Source organism: Acanthochromis polyacanthus, chromosome 10, assembly GCF_021347895.1.
Source record: "Acanthochromis polyacanthus isolate Apoly-LR-REF ecotype Palm Island chromosome 10, KAUST_Apoly_ChrSc, whole genome shotgun sequence".
Lineage (NCBI taxonomy): Eukaryota > Metazoa > Chordata > Actinopteri > Pomacentridae > Acanthochromis > Acanthochromis polyacanthus.
This window is the reverse complement of record NC_067122.1, coordinates 18,821,792-18,836,129: the sequence shown is the minus strand read 5'-3', so window position 1 is coordinate 18,836,129 and position 14,338 is coordinate 18,821,792. Positions and strand designations below refer to the sequence as shown.

The 14,338-nt window shown below is 41.6% G+C and overlaps 1 protein-coding gene across 2 annotated transcripts; it reads left to right on the top strand.

Moving 5' to 3' along the window:
* The first annotated feature begins 4,992 nt into the window (after positions 1 to 4,992).
* wfs1b (Wolfram syndrome 1b (wolframin)) lies at positions 4,993 to 14,267 on the top strand. Of its 2 annotated transcripts, none has more exons than XM_022203954.2 (10): positions 4,993 to 5,158; positions 6,262 to 6,669; positions 8,385 to 8,458; positions 8,613 to 8,757; positions 8,878 to 9,051; positions 9,156 to 9,236; positions 9,415 to 9,575; positions 10,916 to 11,152; positions 11,315 to 11,433; positions 11,814 to 14,267. In XM_022203954.2, exons 2-10 carry the CDS (start codon positions 6,270 to 6,272, stop codon positions 13,360 to 13,362), a joined length of 2,940 nt encoding a protein of 979 aa, XP_022059646.2. In that variant the 5' UTR covers positions 4,993 to 5,158; positions 6,262 to 6,269; the 3' UTR covers positions 13,363 to 14,267. The 2 variants fall into 2 exon arrangements, with proteins under 2 accessions (XP_022059646.2, XP_022059645.2); XM_022203953.2 differs by having other exon boundaries at positions 4,994 to 5,158; positions 8,382 to 8,458.
* Positions 14,268 to 14,338: the final 71 nt, after the last annotated feature.

The window sequence follows — 14,338 nt, the reverse complement described above, 5'->3', positions numbered from 1 at the left end:
TGATTTTTAGGGTTTACCATCATTGTTACCAGACCAACTCAAACATATCCCTCCAGACTTTCTTCTGTCTGTATCTTCATCTGCACTAGCTTCAGCTGGGCCTCTAAATTGAGTATATTTCTATCTAGGACAATATGACTCGTCAAATTATAGAAGTAGGTGAAATAATCTGACAATATGAAAGTGGTGTGAGTGTGACCCAGTTTCTGGAGGATGCATTACTTACGCACAGCTGCCCGTCTCTGCCTCTCCACACTGCGCCTGCCTGTCTGCCATTCACGAGCAGCAACACACTCAACCTCACAGCTTTCTGTGGCTGCAACATATGCACAACATTGCTGCAAGGCACTGCAGGCCACAGGAGGTGAAGGAAAGAAAAGCACACAGTCAGGGATGAGTTTCAATTGTGTACATTATCTCTCCTCCCTGAGTGGATTTTCCAAGTTTTAAAAGGTTCCACTATTTATATGTAGCTATTGGACTTATCTGAGTGAGATAAAGCAGACAAGCAAAGGGGGTGAGTTTGGAGTGTTGTGCTTTACTTCAGTTATGTTCCTGCTGAGGCTAGAAAACCAGCTCCCAGATGGAGCAATAAAGCGAAAAAAAACCCCACTGTGGTTGAGAGCAATGAGGAGAGGGAGGGATGTGTGCCCTGTTGTGTTTTGGTGAAGAATTGACTCATGGAGCAAATGTGTGTCAGAGAGCTGTAATGATTATTTTCGGGTAATTATTTTGCTTGAGGTACCTTTATTTTTGAAAAACGTTTTAGGCAACATGGCATTTTGTCAGTCTGTTTTTGAACAATAGCAGTACAGTTCACTGAAACGGGATGAAGAAAAGTTCTCCATTTGACGTCACTGTAACCTTGTGATTAGACCTTGTGGAATCTCATGAAAGAAGAACTTGGGGTGTTGTTAGATTTAGGTGATGACACAAGTGTGAAAGTGCTGGTAGGTCTGACTGAAACAAAATAAGCTGGCATTATGCTTCTAGGAGAATATGGGAGGCGGTGAAACATCTTTTCGCAAATTTCTTCAGAAGAATATGAAACTATTGCTAGCAGTGGTTGGTAGATGAAGTCAGTCAGACTATTTACATTTCTTTTGTTCAGTTATATGGAACATGGTAATGTGAGGAGTCACTGTTTTTATTAACTTAGCATAATCATCTTAGGTTTTCAGCATATCCATGAGAGCTGTCCATAATAAGCTTAACATATTCATGACTGTGGGCAGATTAAACTTCTTATAGCTTTTAGTGGCGGCCCTCAGCATTCAAAGAGGGTCAAAGGATCAGAGAATATAACCAGCTAACCTGCTGAATATACAGGATTTAGTGGAAGCACTCGTACACACAAAGAGGCACTGAATCAAACAATATTCACCTTTCAGTCCATTTCTGCAGCCATCCACCAAACTGACCTATTTTACACAACGTAAACCCGCGTCTCTAGTGCTCATGGTGACGTAACACTATCATATGAAGGTAATTAGGCTTCCAGGGCATGAGTCACCACTGTTAGTCAGTTAAAAATCTGAGGCTGATGTTCCATGTCCATTTCCAAAAGTTTCATTCATAATATACGTGAGTCATTCCAGTGAGTTTGAAGTATATGTGATTTGTTGAAGCTTTTTCAAACAAAGTAAGACTGTTTTTTTTCTCTATTTCTGTGTCATTGGGTTAAATTATGAGGTGTTTAATAGAAGTACAGATGGTAAATGCAGTCAGATGTTCCATTAGACATCCCAAGTGCTTGAATACAGTGTGGTATTAAACTGTCTACTCCCAGATTCATAACACAAGTTTTTTCTTTTTTATTGTTGCCACAGTGGAAGGAATATGAGTCAACTAGTAAATTCTTGGTGTTTTAATTCCAATGGCTGATTTGTAAACAATGCATTGCATCATTTTTCAATTTTCAAACTGAACTTGAGGCAAGATCTATTATTAAAGTCTCCATAGATATTACAGTCTCTGTGTGTGTTGTTTGTTGTGAATCGTATTCCATTTATAATCCCAGTGACTTCAGTATCAGCTTTGGTGAGTTTTCAGTAAAAAAGTTTTATTTGTATTTTGCTTGGCATTTGAATGAGGAGAAAATAAATCAACAGAAACATAAGCATGGTCCGAAAATTGTGTAGCTTTAGCTGCTCTTTATACAATTATTCTCATTCTCTCAGTTTTTTTTTTCTGCCTCTGTTCCACTCAGGCCCCAAAATAGCAGCAGATCAATAGTTAGAGGCGCTGGCAGCTGAAGAAGAGAAATAACCCACAGGAAGGAGTCGTGTTTTCCCCATTTGAAAATTTTGGAGGACTTTCTAGTGATTATAGGTAGAACAGGAGTTTTATTAATTTTTTAAAGTTGCATTTATTTGCTCAGTAAACAAAAAAAAAACTAATTGCATATAAGAAATGACAGCAGCAGGAGATGCAGGAGAGGAAGGAAACATGAAAAGCTTTTTAAGATTAACAAACAATTGTTTAAATGTCATTATTACTAATCAAAAGTAGAATATTAACAAATCATCACAAGATTTAACAAATGCTTCGTGATTTAAGAGGTGTAGTCAGCAGCACTAAATTTACAAAAGTTGCATTCACTCTCTTTTTTCCTCAATATGAAACTGATTGTGTGACATGTTGTCTGTTCTTATATTAATATTATGACATGAACTACCTGGTATGACATTTCCCAGGACGCAATTAAAAATTAATGAAGGTCTTTAAATTTGACCAAAGTAACAGCTGGCTGCAGTCCATCCAGTATTACAGCCCGATCCTCTGCAGAGAGAAACTTCAAAGGTCAGAATGGCTACTGGGCTGTATTTGCATTGGTAATACTCATCTTTACTGCAGTCAGTGTCCATTTTCGCATAACCCTTCTTGTTGCTATGGTTACTGACTATACCTCCTCTTCAGGTCTCTCTTCCTGCAAGAGTCATTGGCATTGCTAGGGGGAGCCTTTGGCTGAGGCTTGTACTGTATATACAGGGACCTGCTAACTTGACACAGAGAGGAATTGGAATTCCAGTTTTAATTCCATGTTGTGAAATGCAGCAGTTTCTAATCACTACGGCGAAGCGAGGAGGCTTGCCAGATTGGAAAGATGATGGGGATTCTCCACCACTTGAGTCTTGAGTCATTATTTCCTGGAAGGGGATGCAGACTGAGAAACAAGCAGACTGAACTAACAAGATCAGCTTGTTTCAGTTCCAATTGCCTAAGTAATGACCCCATGGTAAAAATCTGTACGTGTTGGCTGGGATTGTCAGGCAGGGGCAGTGTGGCCCTGACAAATCTGCAAAGAGATTTACATAAATAGAGGATTTGGACTCATAACAAGCTGATTATTATTGCAAACATCTGTCTATCTTCAGCTTTCTTGCCTAATTTAGATGAGATGCATCTGTGAGTGCACATGTGTCTAACCCCATTGAAAGACAGATTGCTTAATATAAATTGAAGGTGTGCATGTGAAAGACCAAAACCAGTAAAAGGGTCCTTTTATCCTCTTAGTTGAACTACGTTAATCTACTAATCGAGAACCCTTTACATAACTGCTTCAATGCTGCTGCAGTTAAGCAATTACTGCCCTAATTTCCTTCTTTTCCCACAGTGTGGTATCTACTCTCTTTCCCAGACTTGAACTTTAATCTCACTGCTTCCCCTGAGTCCTGTTGCCTTTAAAGTCCTTTAATTGTCTGGTCTCCTTCCTTTTTTTCCTAGGCGACCCTCTTCTGAACGTTTTCTGAACTTTATTGTTGGTCTGCATGCTTCCAGAAAAAATACACCGAGCGTAACTACAGACCCTGCTTGGGTCTAAGTCAACATGTTGTTTTCACTGAACAACCCTCCTATATTAGAACTAAATCCTAGATTTTGCTATCACAGTTTGAATCGGTTGTCTTACAGAATAAACAACTAACTTGTCGGTGCCAGTGTGCAGAGTTTGGACTCTGTGATTACAACAGTTGTTAGAAAAATTGCTAAAGCTTTAAGTAAATCCGATTGTATGGTTTTTAGGTGTAAGCATCTTATACTACTTGTAATTCTGACACTTGTCTCTTAGTGGTAATTCTTGCATACTCTCACACTCAGTATGACCTTAAAATGCAGCCTTTTCCCTCCAAACCTTATTGACCAAAATACAATGTCTGCTCAGCGCTCACACTCGACTTAGGGTTAACATTCAGTTTAAACGTGACGTAAATCATGGTTGGATAAGGATAACTTTGTCAGATGTGAAATCACTCATTTGAAACATGTATGATCAGATTTAGTGTGGACATCATCTCTGGTGTCCATCAGTATAAGCCTCTAGAAGACAGAATCAGAGATGTCGGTCTGATGGGGGACATTCAGCACAAATGTGTGTGTTGAAAACTTTCAGTCACATAATTTACCTCAGCAATCAACTGTTCCTTCATTTATGACAGTAAAAATACATAACAATGGGTTATATTATATTGGGTTATATTATATTATAATGTATATTGTATAAGGAAATAAATAAATAAAGAAAGAAAGACAATAAAAATAATTAGATTAGGTTGGCAGGTTTATTTTTATTTGTTGCTAAAAGTGTATTGTTTGCAATTTTAAATAAATACTGACAGCAAACAACCATTCTACAGAAAAGCCACGTTTCAAAAAAACATGTTCTGTACTGCCATCTCCTGGTACAAATAATATCACGCGTGCACAAGTAGTACTATGAAAATGAATAATAAATAATAAAAAATCGCCAAAATATAAATCACAGAAACTTATTTCCCGACTAAGCCAATTTAAGTTGCTGCTAGAAGCTAAATGAAGACAAACTTTATTTCTTTTAGAATTCAGAAACTATTGTACATGATGTTGATAGATTCTTCACTCGGAGAAAGCATTTGAACTTCCGGCCTCTGCAGCCAATCACTTCGCGTTCAACAAACAGACGTCATCAGCTTTGTCCAATCATAACGCGCAGAATCAAAAATGGGCGTGGACGTGAAGCTGGTACGTTGTGTGTTTGGAGTTTGACCACAGAGGACAGGCTGATCTGACAGAAGGCAATGGAAATAATGACTTGGGACACTGAATAACGAGGAATCTGAGATATATCCGACTGCTTTTTCACTTGGAGAGCCTGAAATAAGCCGGTGTGTTTGCGGGGAAGGTGAGCGGACAATAAAACGACATTTTTTAGTGTGAATCCTTGTTAGCAATAGCTACCAAAGCACCGGGTATTGCTGCTAGCACTACCTGCCACTGTTTGCTAAATGTTAGCTGCATAAATATTGTAGTCATAAACTGTTACTGTTAAAATAAATTGTTACCATAAACATAATAATGCAATTCTGGAAAACTAGGATCACTAGAAGGTTATTTGTATATCTAGTCTTTCGGATGATGGTGTCATTGGAGCCCAGTCCCCTGACCCAGAGGGGGTTCCCTAAATTGCAACAGGACAGTTGGTTTCCAGTCAGTGGGTTGCATGGATGTCACCTTCTCAATATAGCTGCACATGGCTTAATTTATCATTCTAAAAATAGACTGCAGACCACACTACAGGCTTGCTCTCATAGAAAACAAAAGCTTCTACACAGCTGAACCAAACTAAATTCAAGCACAACATTAAGGGATATTTAGCCTAAATCAAAATAAGGAACTGGACTATCTGTTGCAGTGGAGGTCGAAGATAGACTCAAAAATGTTGTTGTGGAATAGATGAGCATGGAAATCTGCATGGGTCTTGTTGCCACATGGTTGGTTTCACAATTCTTTCACAACTCAGTCTTTCGTTTTTCTGACAAATGTGGCTGTTGACCACACAGACTAAAAAACAACTGAAACTCCTCAGTCTGCATGGTGTTTGTATGAAATTGCACCAACATTCAGCACCTATCTGTTTGGTATTTATGCACAAAATACCCTGATACCATAGACTGTAATTATTCCACCAATCTATAGTTTTGGGGAAAACTCAGGAACCTCAGTTACTGGATTATGCACTGCAATTTTGTTAGATAGTAATAGCTGACTGATGGGTGGTGTGTTCAAATGAAAAGAGAAAGCTCTCTTTCAGGCCACCTGTTACTCTGCAACAGGTGTTGTCTAATTAGATCCCCTCCTTGTTTGCTTTATTTTTCGAACATGCACCTCCTACTATGCACTGATGCCTTGCTACGGTGTAAACTTCTAGCATTATTGTGTTGGTATTTTCTTTAAAAAAAAAATTAGTGGGATTGTAAGTTATTTGACTGATTTTTTTGAATGTAGTTTCAGCCATGGAACCTTCACCGACCGGAAACTTATCCACCCTAAAATTCAACCCTCCCTCTCCCACCACCCGGAGGCCAGGCCCTTCCTCTCTCAGCGCATCTGCTCCTGCAACTACGTCGACCTCAGAAAGGCCTAAGCCTAAACTCACCATGCTGACACCTCCAACCACACCCTCATCTTCCCCCTCCACTGCCTCACCTCAGACTTCTCCAGGTCTCTTGTCCCGGTCTGCCTCGCTTTCCACACCTACAGCCTCACCTTTCCGCCAGCCCATCAGGAGCCTTTCTCATGTGGGCAGATCTCAGCTCAATGCAGCATCTACAGAGAATCCCCCAAATGGATCGTCAGCCGCCGGAGCTGCTGCTGCTGCTGCAATTCCACAACCTCCTAGGTCGCCTGAACCAGGTGAGAATCAAACCCTGGTCTTTGTCCTTGCAATCGCAAAAGAGAAGCTTTACTTCGCTGTTTCGTTTTGCACTTCTTCAACAATCAAGGCAGCCAGCACTCCCGCTTTACTGTGTGTACTGCAGTGCCTCCATGACAACTGTGGACTTTTACCACGACATGTAAAGCAGCCTCTCCCACTTTGCTGACCTGAGGAGAAAATCCTGTCTCACCCGCATTTTTTTCACAGGTTAAACCAAATCCAGCATGTAAAGTTGATATGGTAGATGAAATCTTAGCTGCACTAGAATTAAAACATTTTAGTTTGTTGAATGCCTTTGCAGTGATATCATGATGTGTCGATATGGAGCGTTGCTGGAAAGTGTGAAATCTAACACTTCAGTCATTCAACTAGGACAGCAATTTTCCATTAGAGCTAAACAAGTCCTCTGGAAATAAAAAAAAACGCACACGGCACTTCATGTCTCGTTGCCAAAAAACGATAATATAATCAATTTGTATAGTGTAGCTAATGAAAGTGAAAAATAGGAGACAGATTGCATCACTGTGTCAGCGTGTGTGCTGCATCAGGAAATCTTGCAGCTGTTGTTGACTGTCTGCTGAACAAACAGTTATTTTAGGGCTCAGGCAGAGGGTTAAAGCATGAGCAGCGTACCAGGAGCATTGACAGGCATCTAATATAAGTTGTCAGATCCCATCGCCTTTCCTTTAGCCTCCTGAGGCAGTCAGGCGCTGACAGTCTCCCATCTCACTCACCAGTATCACTTACAGCATGTGGGCGTTGGGAATCTTGGAAAAGGGTTTCCACGCTTGCTGCCAAGTCACATCTTTTTCCTGCCGTTTGTTTTAAACGCAGTAAATGTGATGCCTTACTTTACGGGAAGTGGAAATATGTTCACTCCTCTGGAGAAGTGGGGATTTGAGAACAGCATCAGTCATCAGCTAAAAGAAGATGATAATGAAACTAAGAGGGTTCAGAGGTCGAGTCTTATCAAGGCCTCAGCTATTTCTGGAAAGATCTGACTCATTCTCGTGCTCTAGAATCTCTTGTGTCTTTAACTGACACACTGAACTGGTTTTCACATGTCTAATTATGCTTTTCTGGAACATGTCTGCAGAGTTTAGTTGTTTTGTTTTTTTAAATCAAGTACAATATAAAGGAGTTGTTACTTATTCAATATGAAGAAAACGGAATGTATTGTATAGTTGGAATCCCTACTTCTTTTTAATACACAGGTAGCTCAAGTGTTTCTGTCAGATAAATACAAATAATTTTTGTCTGGTTAGAGTAGATTTTGTTCTAAAATGGCTTGTCTAATATTTTCCGGCCTTGTAAATGAAGTCTTTTTGTCACTGTAGAGTGTAACGTCTCACTCATCTGATGCCATGTGCATCAGAAAGACTTCACATTTCAGTTTGTGTACGTGTGTGGAAACATCTTTACCAAGACAAAGGAAAAAACAGCTTTTCCCCAGACTAAAGATGTGCACTTACTGTAATATTTTAGCTTTTGTATTTGTGCCATAGTTTAGTAGAAATACTTATAAGTAGAAATATATCTCTTACATTTATCATCATAAGCAGCCGCATATTTTTCACAATTGGGATTTTGTGGACTGTCTTCACTAAAGTGTCACTAATACAATGTGTAGTCAGCTGTAGAGACCTATGAAAACTTCTGCACAGTGTTTGTAAACTGTTTTCTGTTTCAGAAGAGCCAGAGGAAGAGGTCAGTCTGGAGGATTTGGAGGAGAAAGCAAAGTCAGGCGATGCAAAGGCGCAGACGAAGGTCAGTGGCAATTAACATGTAGCAAATACTGTTGACTTGAATGGCCATATGGTGGATGATAATTGTTATCTTAGAGTGGCACATTGAAGGGAAGGTCACTGCGTCACGGCAATGCTTGTGGTGCACGTCTAAGAGTGTGTGTGTCTTTGTCCAGATGGGCCGTTACTTCCTGGCACTGGCAGAAGAAAGCGATGAAGAACTGAACAACTGCACAGCGGTCACTTGGCTGATCCAGGCTGCAAAACAGGGCCGCAAGGATGCAGTCAGACTGCTTCAGCAGTGTTTAGCCTCCAGAAAAGGTACCACAATGTCCCACTGCCACCCTCAATCTACAGCTGTTAGTGAAGTATCATTGCATTACAAACGGTAGCATTTGATTGTGGACATAGTCACCACGTTTCCCTTTTCTTGTTTGTCAGGCATCACTTTGGAGAACTTTCAGGAGGTGAAGAAGTTGTGTACAGAGACACGTTTTGAGAGAGGAGTCAGGAAGGCTGCTTTGCTCATGTACTGGAAGCTGAACCCGGAGAGGAAGAAGGAGGTGGCAGTTTCTGAGATGCTGGAAAACGTTGAACATGTCCACGCAGAGCCGGGTACGAGAGCGAAAATACTGCGTTTCCACATGTCCTGTTGTCACGTGATTTTTAATCAGACAAAGAAATTCACACATCACTTTTATTTTATCCTCCATCCACAGGCAAACCAGTTTCCCCTGGTCCACTTAACAGCTCTGCTAAGAAACAGAGGCGAGTCCTGGAGACGATGGTCACCAGTGAAGGTATGTGTGCTCTCAAACGTGGCTGATAATTGGATTAGTCATGCACAAGTTGTAATTTCTTCCCCTGAGGTCAAGCCCAAACTGTCTCAGAGGACACTATTATTATTTTATTATGTGATTATTTTCATTCTGTAAAAATAATGAAATCAAAGCAAATTCCTTCTGTGCTTCTTTGCAGCCAGTTCTCACGTGGGTCTTGATGACTTTGTTGAGATGACTAAGAAGTATGCTCAGGGCATCCCACCGTCTCCAGTCATGGCTGCTGCAGGAGGCGATGATGATGACGACGATGATGATGTAGTGGTGAAGAATCCAGATGAACTGCCCCTGCATCAAAAGGTGACAAACTGTGGCTGGTCTGTGGAGAACTGAAACAGATATATAAAACATTATTCTGCCCTTTTGTTTATATTCTAACCCTTTGTTCTTTCTTTATTCTGCTTTGACTGACTGTGTAGTCTTTTGACTTCTTTCCCATCTCTATCACCTTTCCCACCTTTCCTTGTTTCTAGCAGGTCACATGCTGTGTCAATAGAGAGCGTAGCTTCACAGTTTTCTTCTTCATTTCTCATCTAAATTTGTTCAAGTAAAAACATTTAATAGCTCGTTTCTGAATGTGCCTTTGACACAGATGCACCTGAACCATGACGGTGGACCGGTATGCATCACGGAGGACTGCTAAAATGTGTCCACAGCTGGTTTTAATCTTGATCAGAAAACAGGCTGTGTCAGTCATTTGAGATTATGCAGTTTGTGTTGTTTTTATCAATCTGCAAATCACTTTCAGTCACTTTATGCAAAAACTGATTTGTTGTAATGAAGCCGTTTCCGGTATTGGATCGAGTATTTTCTGTATCAACAGATGCTGATGTGACTTTATCGGTATTTTGATTTTATTAATTGTGCCCCAAAACCATTTAAAAAAAGATGTAGAGTGCTTCTATTTATTTAGCAAAACTGTGACAATTCAGGAGTTATTTGATTAGTCAGTTCTTAGAAAATTAGCCTGTGATTTTAGCAAAATCCCTCAAAAAATCACTGTAAATATTTGCCTATTTTCTAAATCTTCTATGAGTAAAAACTACTTCTAATGCTACCTTTGGTTTAGGACTGTTGGTTGAACAGATTGAGTGATTTGAATACACAAATCTGGGTGTTTGCAATGGGCTTTTTTTTTCTCCCCATTCTTGGACTTTTTGTGAACCAAACAATGTATTAACGAATGAAGACAAAAGCAGATCGTTTAATCAAGTGATTAGTTTTGATTGTTCAGTTACAAGTAAGATTTTCTGCTCTTTCAAAGGGATTCATGTAGAATCAATCCAAATCACTGGATCTGCCACTAGTATTGCTGTCTTCATTATCACAGAGTCGGATGTTTGTTTTGTCAGTTCAGATGTTTTATAAAATGGCTGAAAATATCCCAAAGCTGAAAGTAACAGTTATCTGCAAAAAAACCAAAAAACACTTTCTCGTGGTAGCTGGTGATTTTCTGACTGACCCTTTCTTCACGTTTAGCAAGAACTTTGAGTCTGTTATGTTTGATAAATATAATCTGTTGTCCCGCTGATTGTCTTGTAGAGACGCTGCCAGAGAAAGTCTCTGTATAATTTGTATAATCAGGTTTGGGTTTGTCGGTGAGCTGATTCTGTCCTCCTCCTTTCTCGCGGTTCTGTCAGCTGCTGAAGTTTCCTCTGTACGCCCTGCTGGAGATAAAAGAGCACCTCATCGACTGGGCGTCACGAGCTGGCATGCAGTGGCTCAGCGCCCTGATTCCCACCCACCACGTCAACGCGCTCATCTTCTTCTTCATCATCTCCAACCTCACCATCGAGTTCTTCATCTTCCTGATCCCGCTGCTGGTTTTCTACCTCTCCTTCTTCTCCATGGTGATCTGCACGCTGCGGGTGTTTCAGGTCGGTGATGAGTTCCACTGTTTGCTGACTTTGTATTCTCGGTTTTTAGCAATATTTCGAATGTGCAAGGTGTAAATGAAAGCTTTTGAATTACGAGAATAGATTTGCGTGTCAGACGAAGTGCACAGATATTAAATAAAACACAAACATCTTTTTCTACAGAATTCTAAGGCATGGGAGAACTTCCGGGCTCTGACAGACCTACTCGCTCACTTCGAACCTGGTATTGACCTGGAGCAGGCTGAGACCAACTTTGGATGGACTCATTTGGAGCCTTATCTGTAAGTCCATCTCTGTTTACCTTCATTACATATTCACTCATTTCCTGAGCTTCCACTTTTACAGTTTACTCTGTTTACTTTGAATATTTAAAGTTGGGTTTGGTTCAGGTTTTACTTCAGCTATTACTGTGACATAGATACAGTCATGGGTTGTTTTTTTTTTGCTTTAAAAAAGATTTGATTTTGCTGTAACTGAGATCATTTTTTATTTCAACTTATTTAACGTGAAGATTCGCGAAATATGGTCATTGAAAAAAGTTAGAGGTGAACTGTTTTTCTCAAAAGAAGCAGTTAAGCTAAAAATAATAAATTACAGTAAGTTGACAAATATGTATATAACATAAAAATAACTAAGTACATCCTGTGTCTTATTTCTGCAGGTATTTCCTACTCTCTGTGGTTTTTGTGGTTTTCTCCTTCCCCGTTGCTGATAAGTCCTGGATCCCCTGCTCTGAGCTGGCAGCCGTCGCTCTCTTCTTCACCATCACTGCCTTCCTCAGCCTTCATGCCTCCGCTCAGCTCTTCGCCCGTAAAGCCCTCCTCACAGAAGTCCTCTCTGGGGCCTGCTCCCTCACTCACCTCCTGCCAGACTCTCTCTGGATCCTCAGGGTCTTTGGGATGACCTTCATCACTGTGCCTCTTGGAGATATCGTGGTATTAAACCTGGGGATGCCATGTCTGCTGTATGGACACCTTTTCTATCTGCTCTTCCGTATGGCCCAGCTGAGAGGCTTTAAGGGCACCTACCTGTGCCTGGTACCCTACTTGGTTTGCTTCACCTGGTGTGAGCTGTGCCTGGTGTTCCTCAATAACGCCTCTGCAATTGGACTCATCCGCACCTGCGTGGGCTACTTCCTCTTCCTGTTTGCCCTTCCAATACTCTCACTGGGCCTGGCTGCCATGCTCCTCATCCAGTTAGCGCAGTGGTTTCTCACCCTGGAGCTGACCAAGATGGTGGTCACGCTGACTATTTGCTTTGTGCCGGTGGTGCTGAGGCTGTGGACCCGCTTCAGCCTCAACCCCATCGTGGTTTTTCGCTCTTTGTCGGGGAGCAGCATCGTCAAGCTCATCCTGGTGTGGCTCAGTGCCGTGGTGCTCTTTTGCTGGATGTACGTCTACAGGTCTGAGGGCATGAAGGTGTATAACTCCACCCTGACGTGGCCCGAGTACAGCAACCTCTGCGGCCCTCTGGCCTGGAAAGAGCGCAACATGGCCCAGACCCAGATTCTCTGCTCCCACCTCGAAGGACACCGTGTCACCTGGACAGGACGCTTCAAGTACGTTCGTGTGACGGACATTGAGAACGGGCCGCAGGCGGTTATCAACCTGCTGCCTGGGGCTGTGGGGAACTGGATGCGGTGCCTGTATGGCGAGCCGTATCCTATGTGTGACGAGGTGAAGAACGCCACGGCTGAGCCTCAGCCTCTGCCTGCTCCAGCTCCTCCTCCAGTGGATCCCCTCTGTAAACTGAAAAAACTGGCCAAGCATGAATGCCACGTCAAACGGTTCGACCGGTACAAATTTGAAGTCACGCTGGGCATGCCGCTGGAGAGGAAGACCAAGAACGGGACGATCGTGGAGGACGAAGACGCGACTAAGGACATAGTTCTGCGGGCGAGTAATGAGTTCAAGTCGGTGCTGCTGCACTTAAGCACCGGCAGCCTGGTGGAGTTCAGCACCATACTGGAGGGACGTTTAGGCTCCAAGTGGCCCGTGTTTGAACTGAAAGCCATCCACTGCATGTCGTGCGTGGATGCCCGCCTTCCCAGCCGCCGGCAGTACAAGATCGAGCATGACTGGAGGCGCACGGCTCAGAACGTCCTCCAGTTTGGATTTGACTTCTTCTTCAACCCTTTCCTGACCGCTCAGCTGGAGCAACACTCAGAGACAGAGACCGAAACAGAGACTGTGACACAGGAGGAAGGATAGAGGGAAAGAAATCTGCTGTGTGACTATGATAATTCTATGTTCAGCCTAAGAACACTGATAACTGTGCATTGAAGAGATTTGCATTATTGCTAAGTTACTTACTCTCAGAAGAGTGGACAGATCCTCAGACATTGTGTGTTTGCGTTCTTATAGCTTTTGAGCCAAAATATGTGAGTGTACATATTATTGAAAGAAACCTAATTTTCAAATGGGAGAAGCACAAACTGATCAGGTGATTTATTTTAACGCTACATTTAGAAACACGTGATGTAAACCTCCTCAGCTGTACCTGGTTGTTCTAAACATTTCATCTACTGTAAGCTGCTTGCATGCTCACCATCGTGAGCCCCCTAATGAAGTCATTCTGATTTGTTTGCTGTACAAACACTACGTCTGCTGCACACAAACCTTTCTGTATGTTGCTCAATGTCATGTCATGTTTTGTGGCCAAAATCATCAGTATTGACATTTTACAGTGTGCTGTCACTGCTGTGTAGCCTACAATTACTGAAGAGAAGTTTTTTTTGTAATTCTGATCACAGCTCCTGAAGGTTTCCTGTCAGCCATTAATCATTTAACGTTTTACACAACATGTCCGATACATCATGTCCGAGCTGGTTGTGTTACTTTCGAGTGCCTTGTTAAGAAATAGAGTTTTAAGAAGTAATTTGGGAGGGAATAGACTAAATCATATCTTTTTAAGCTCAGCTACATCAGAGCTTTTATTTATTACAGAATAGGTTAACCAAGTTTGACTCTTCTTTCTCCTTCCTTGTTCGTCTCCATCTCTGCTGTGCAGGGATTTAATATATTGAACTTCTGCAGTTCCCGAGTGATGGTGTGTTTTCAGTTAGGATGTCACGTCTGTTTTCTATATTGTGACCTATAAATGTGTTGAAACATTTGCTTCTTCTTGTTTTGATTTCTGTTTTTATTGCTAGTTTCAAATACAAAGTCTGAAGCACGCTTTTAGTCC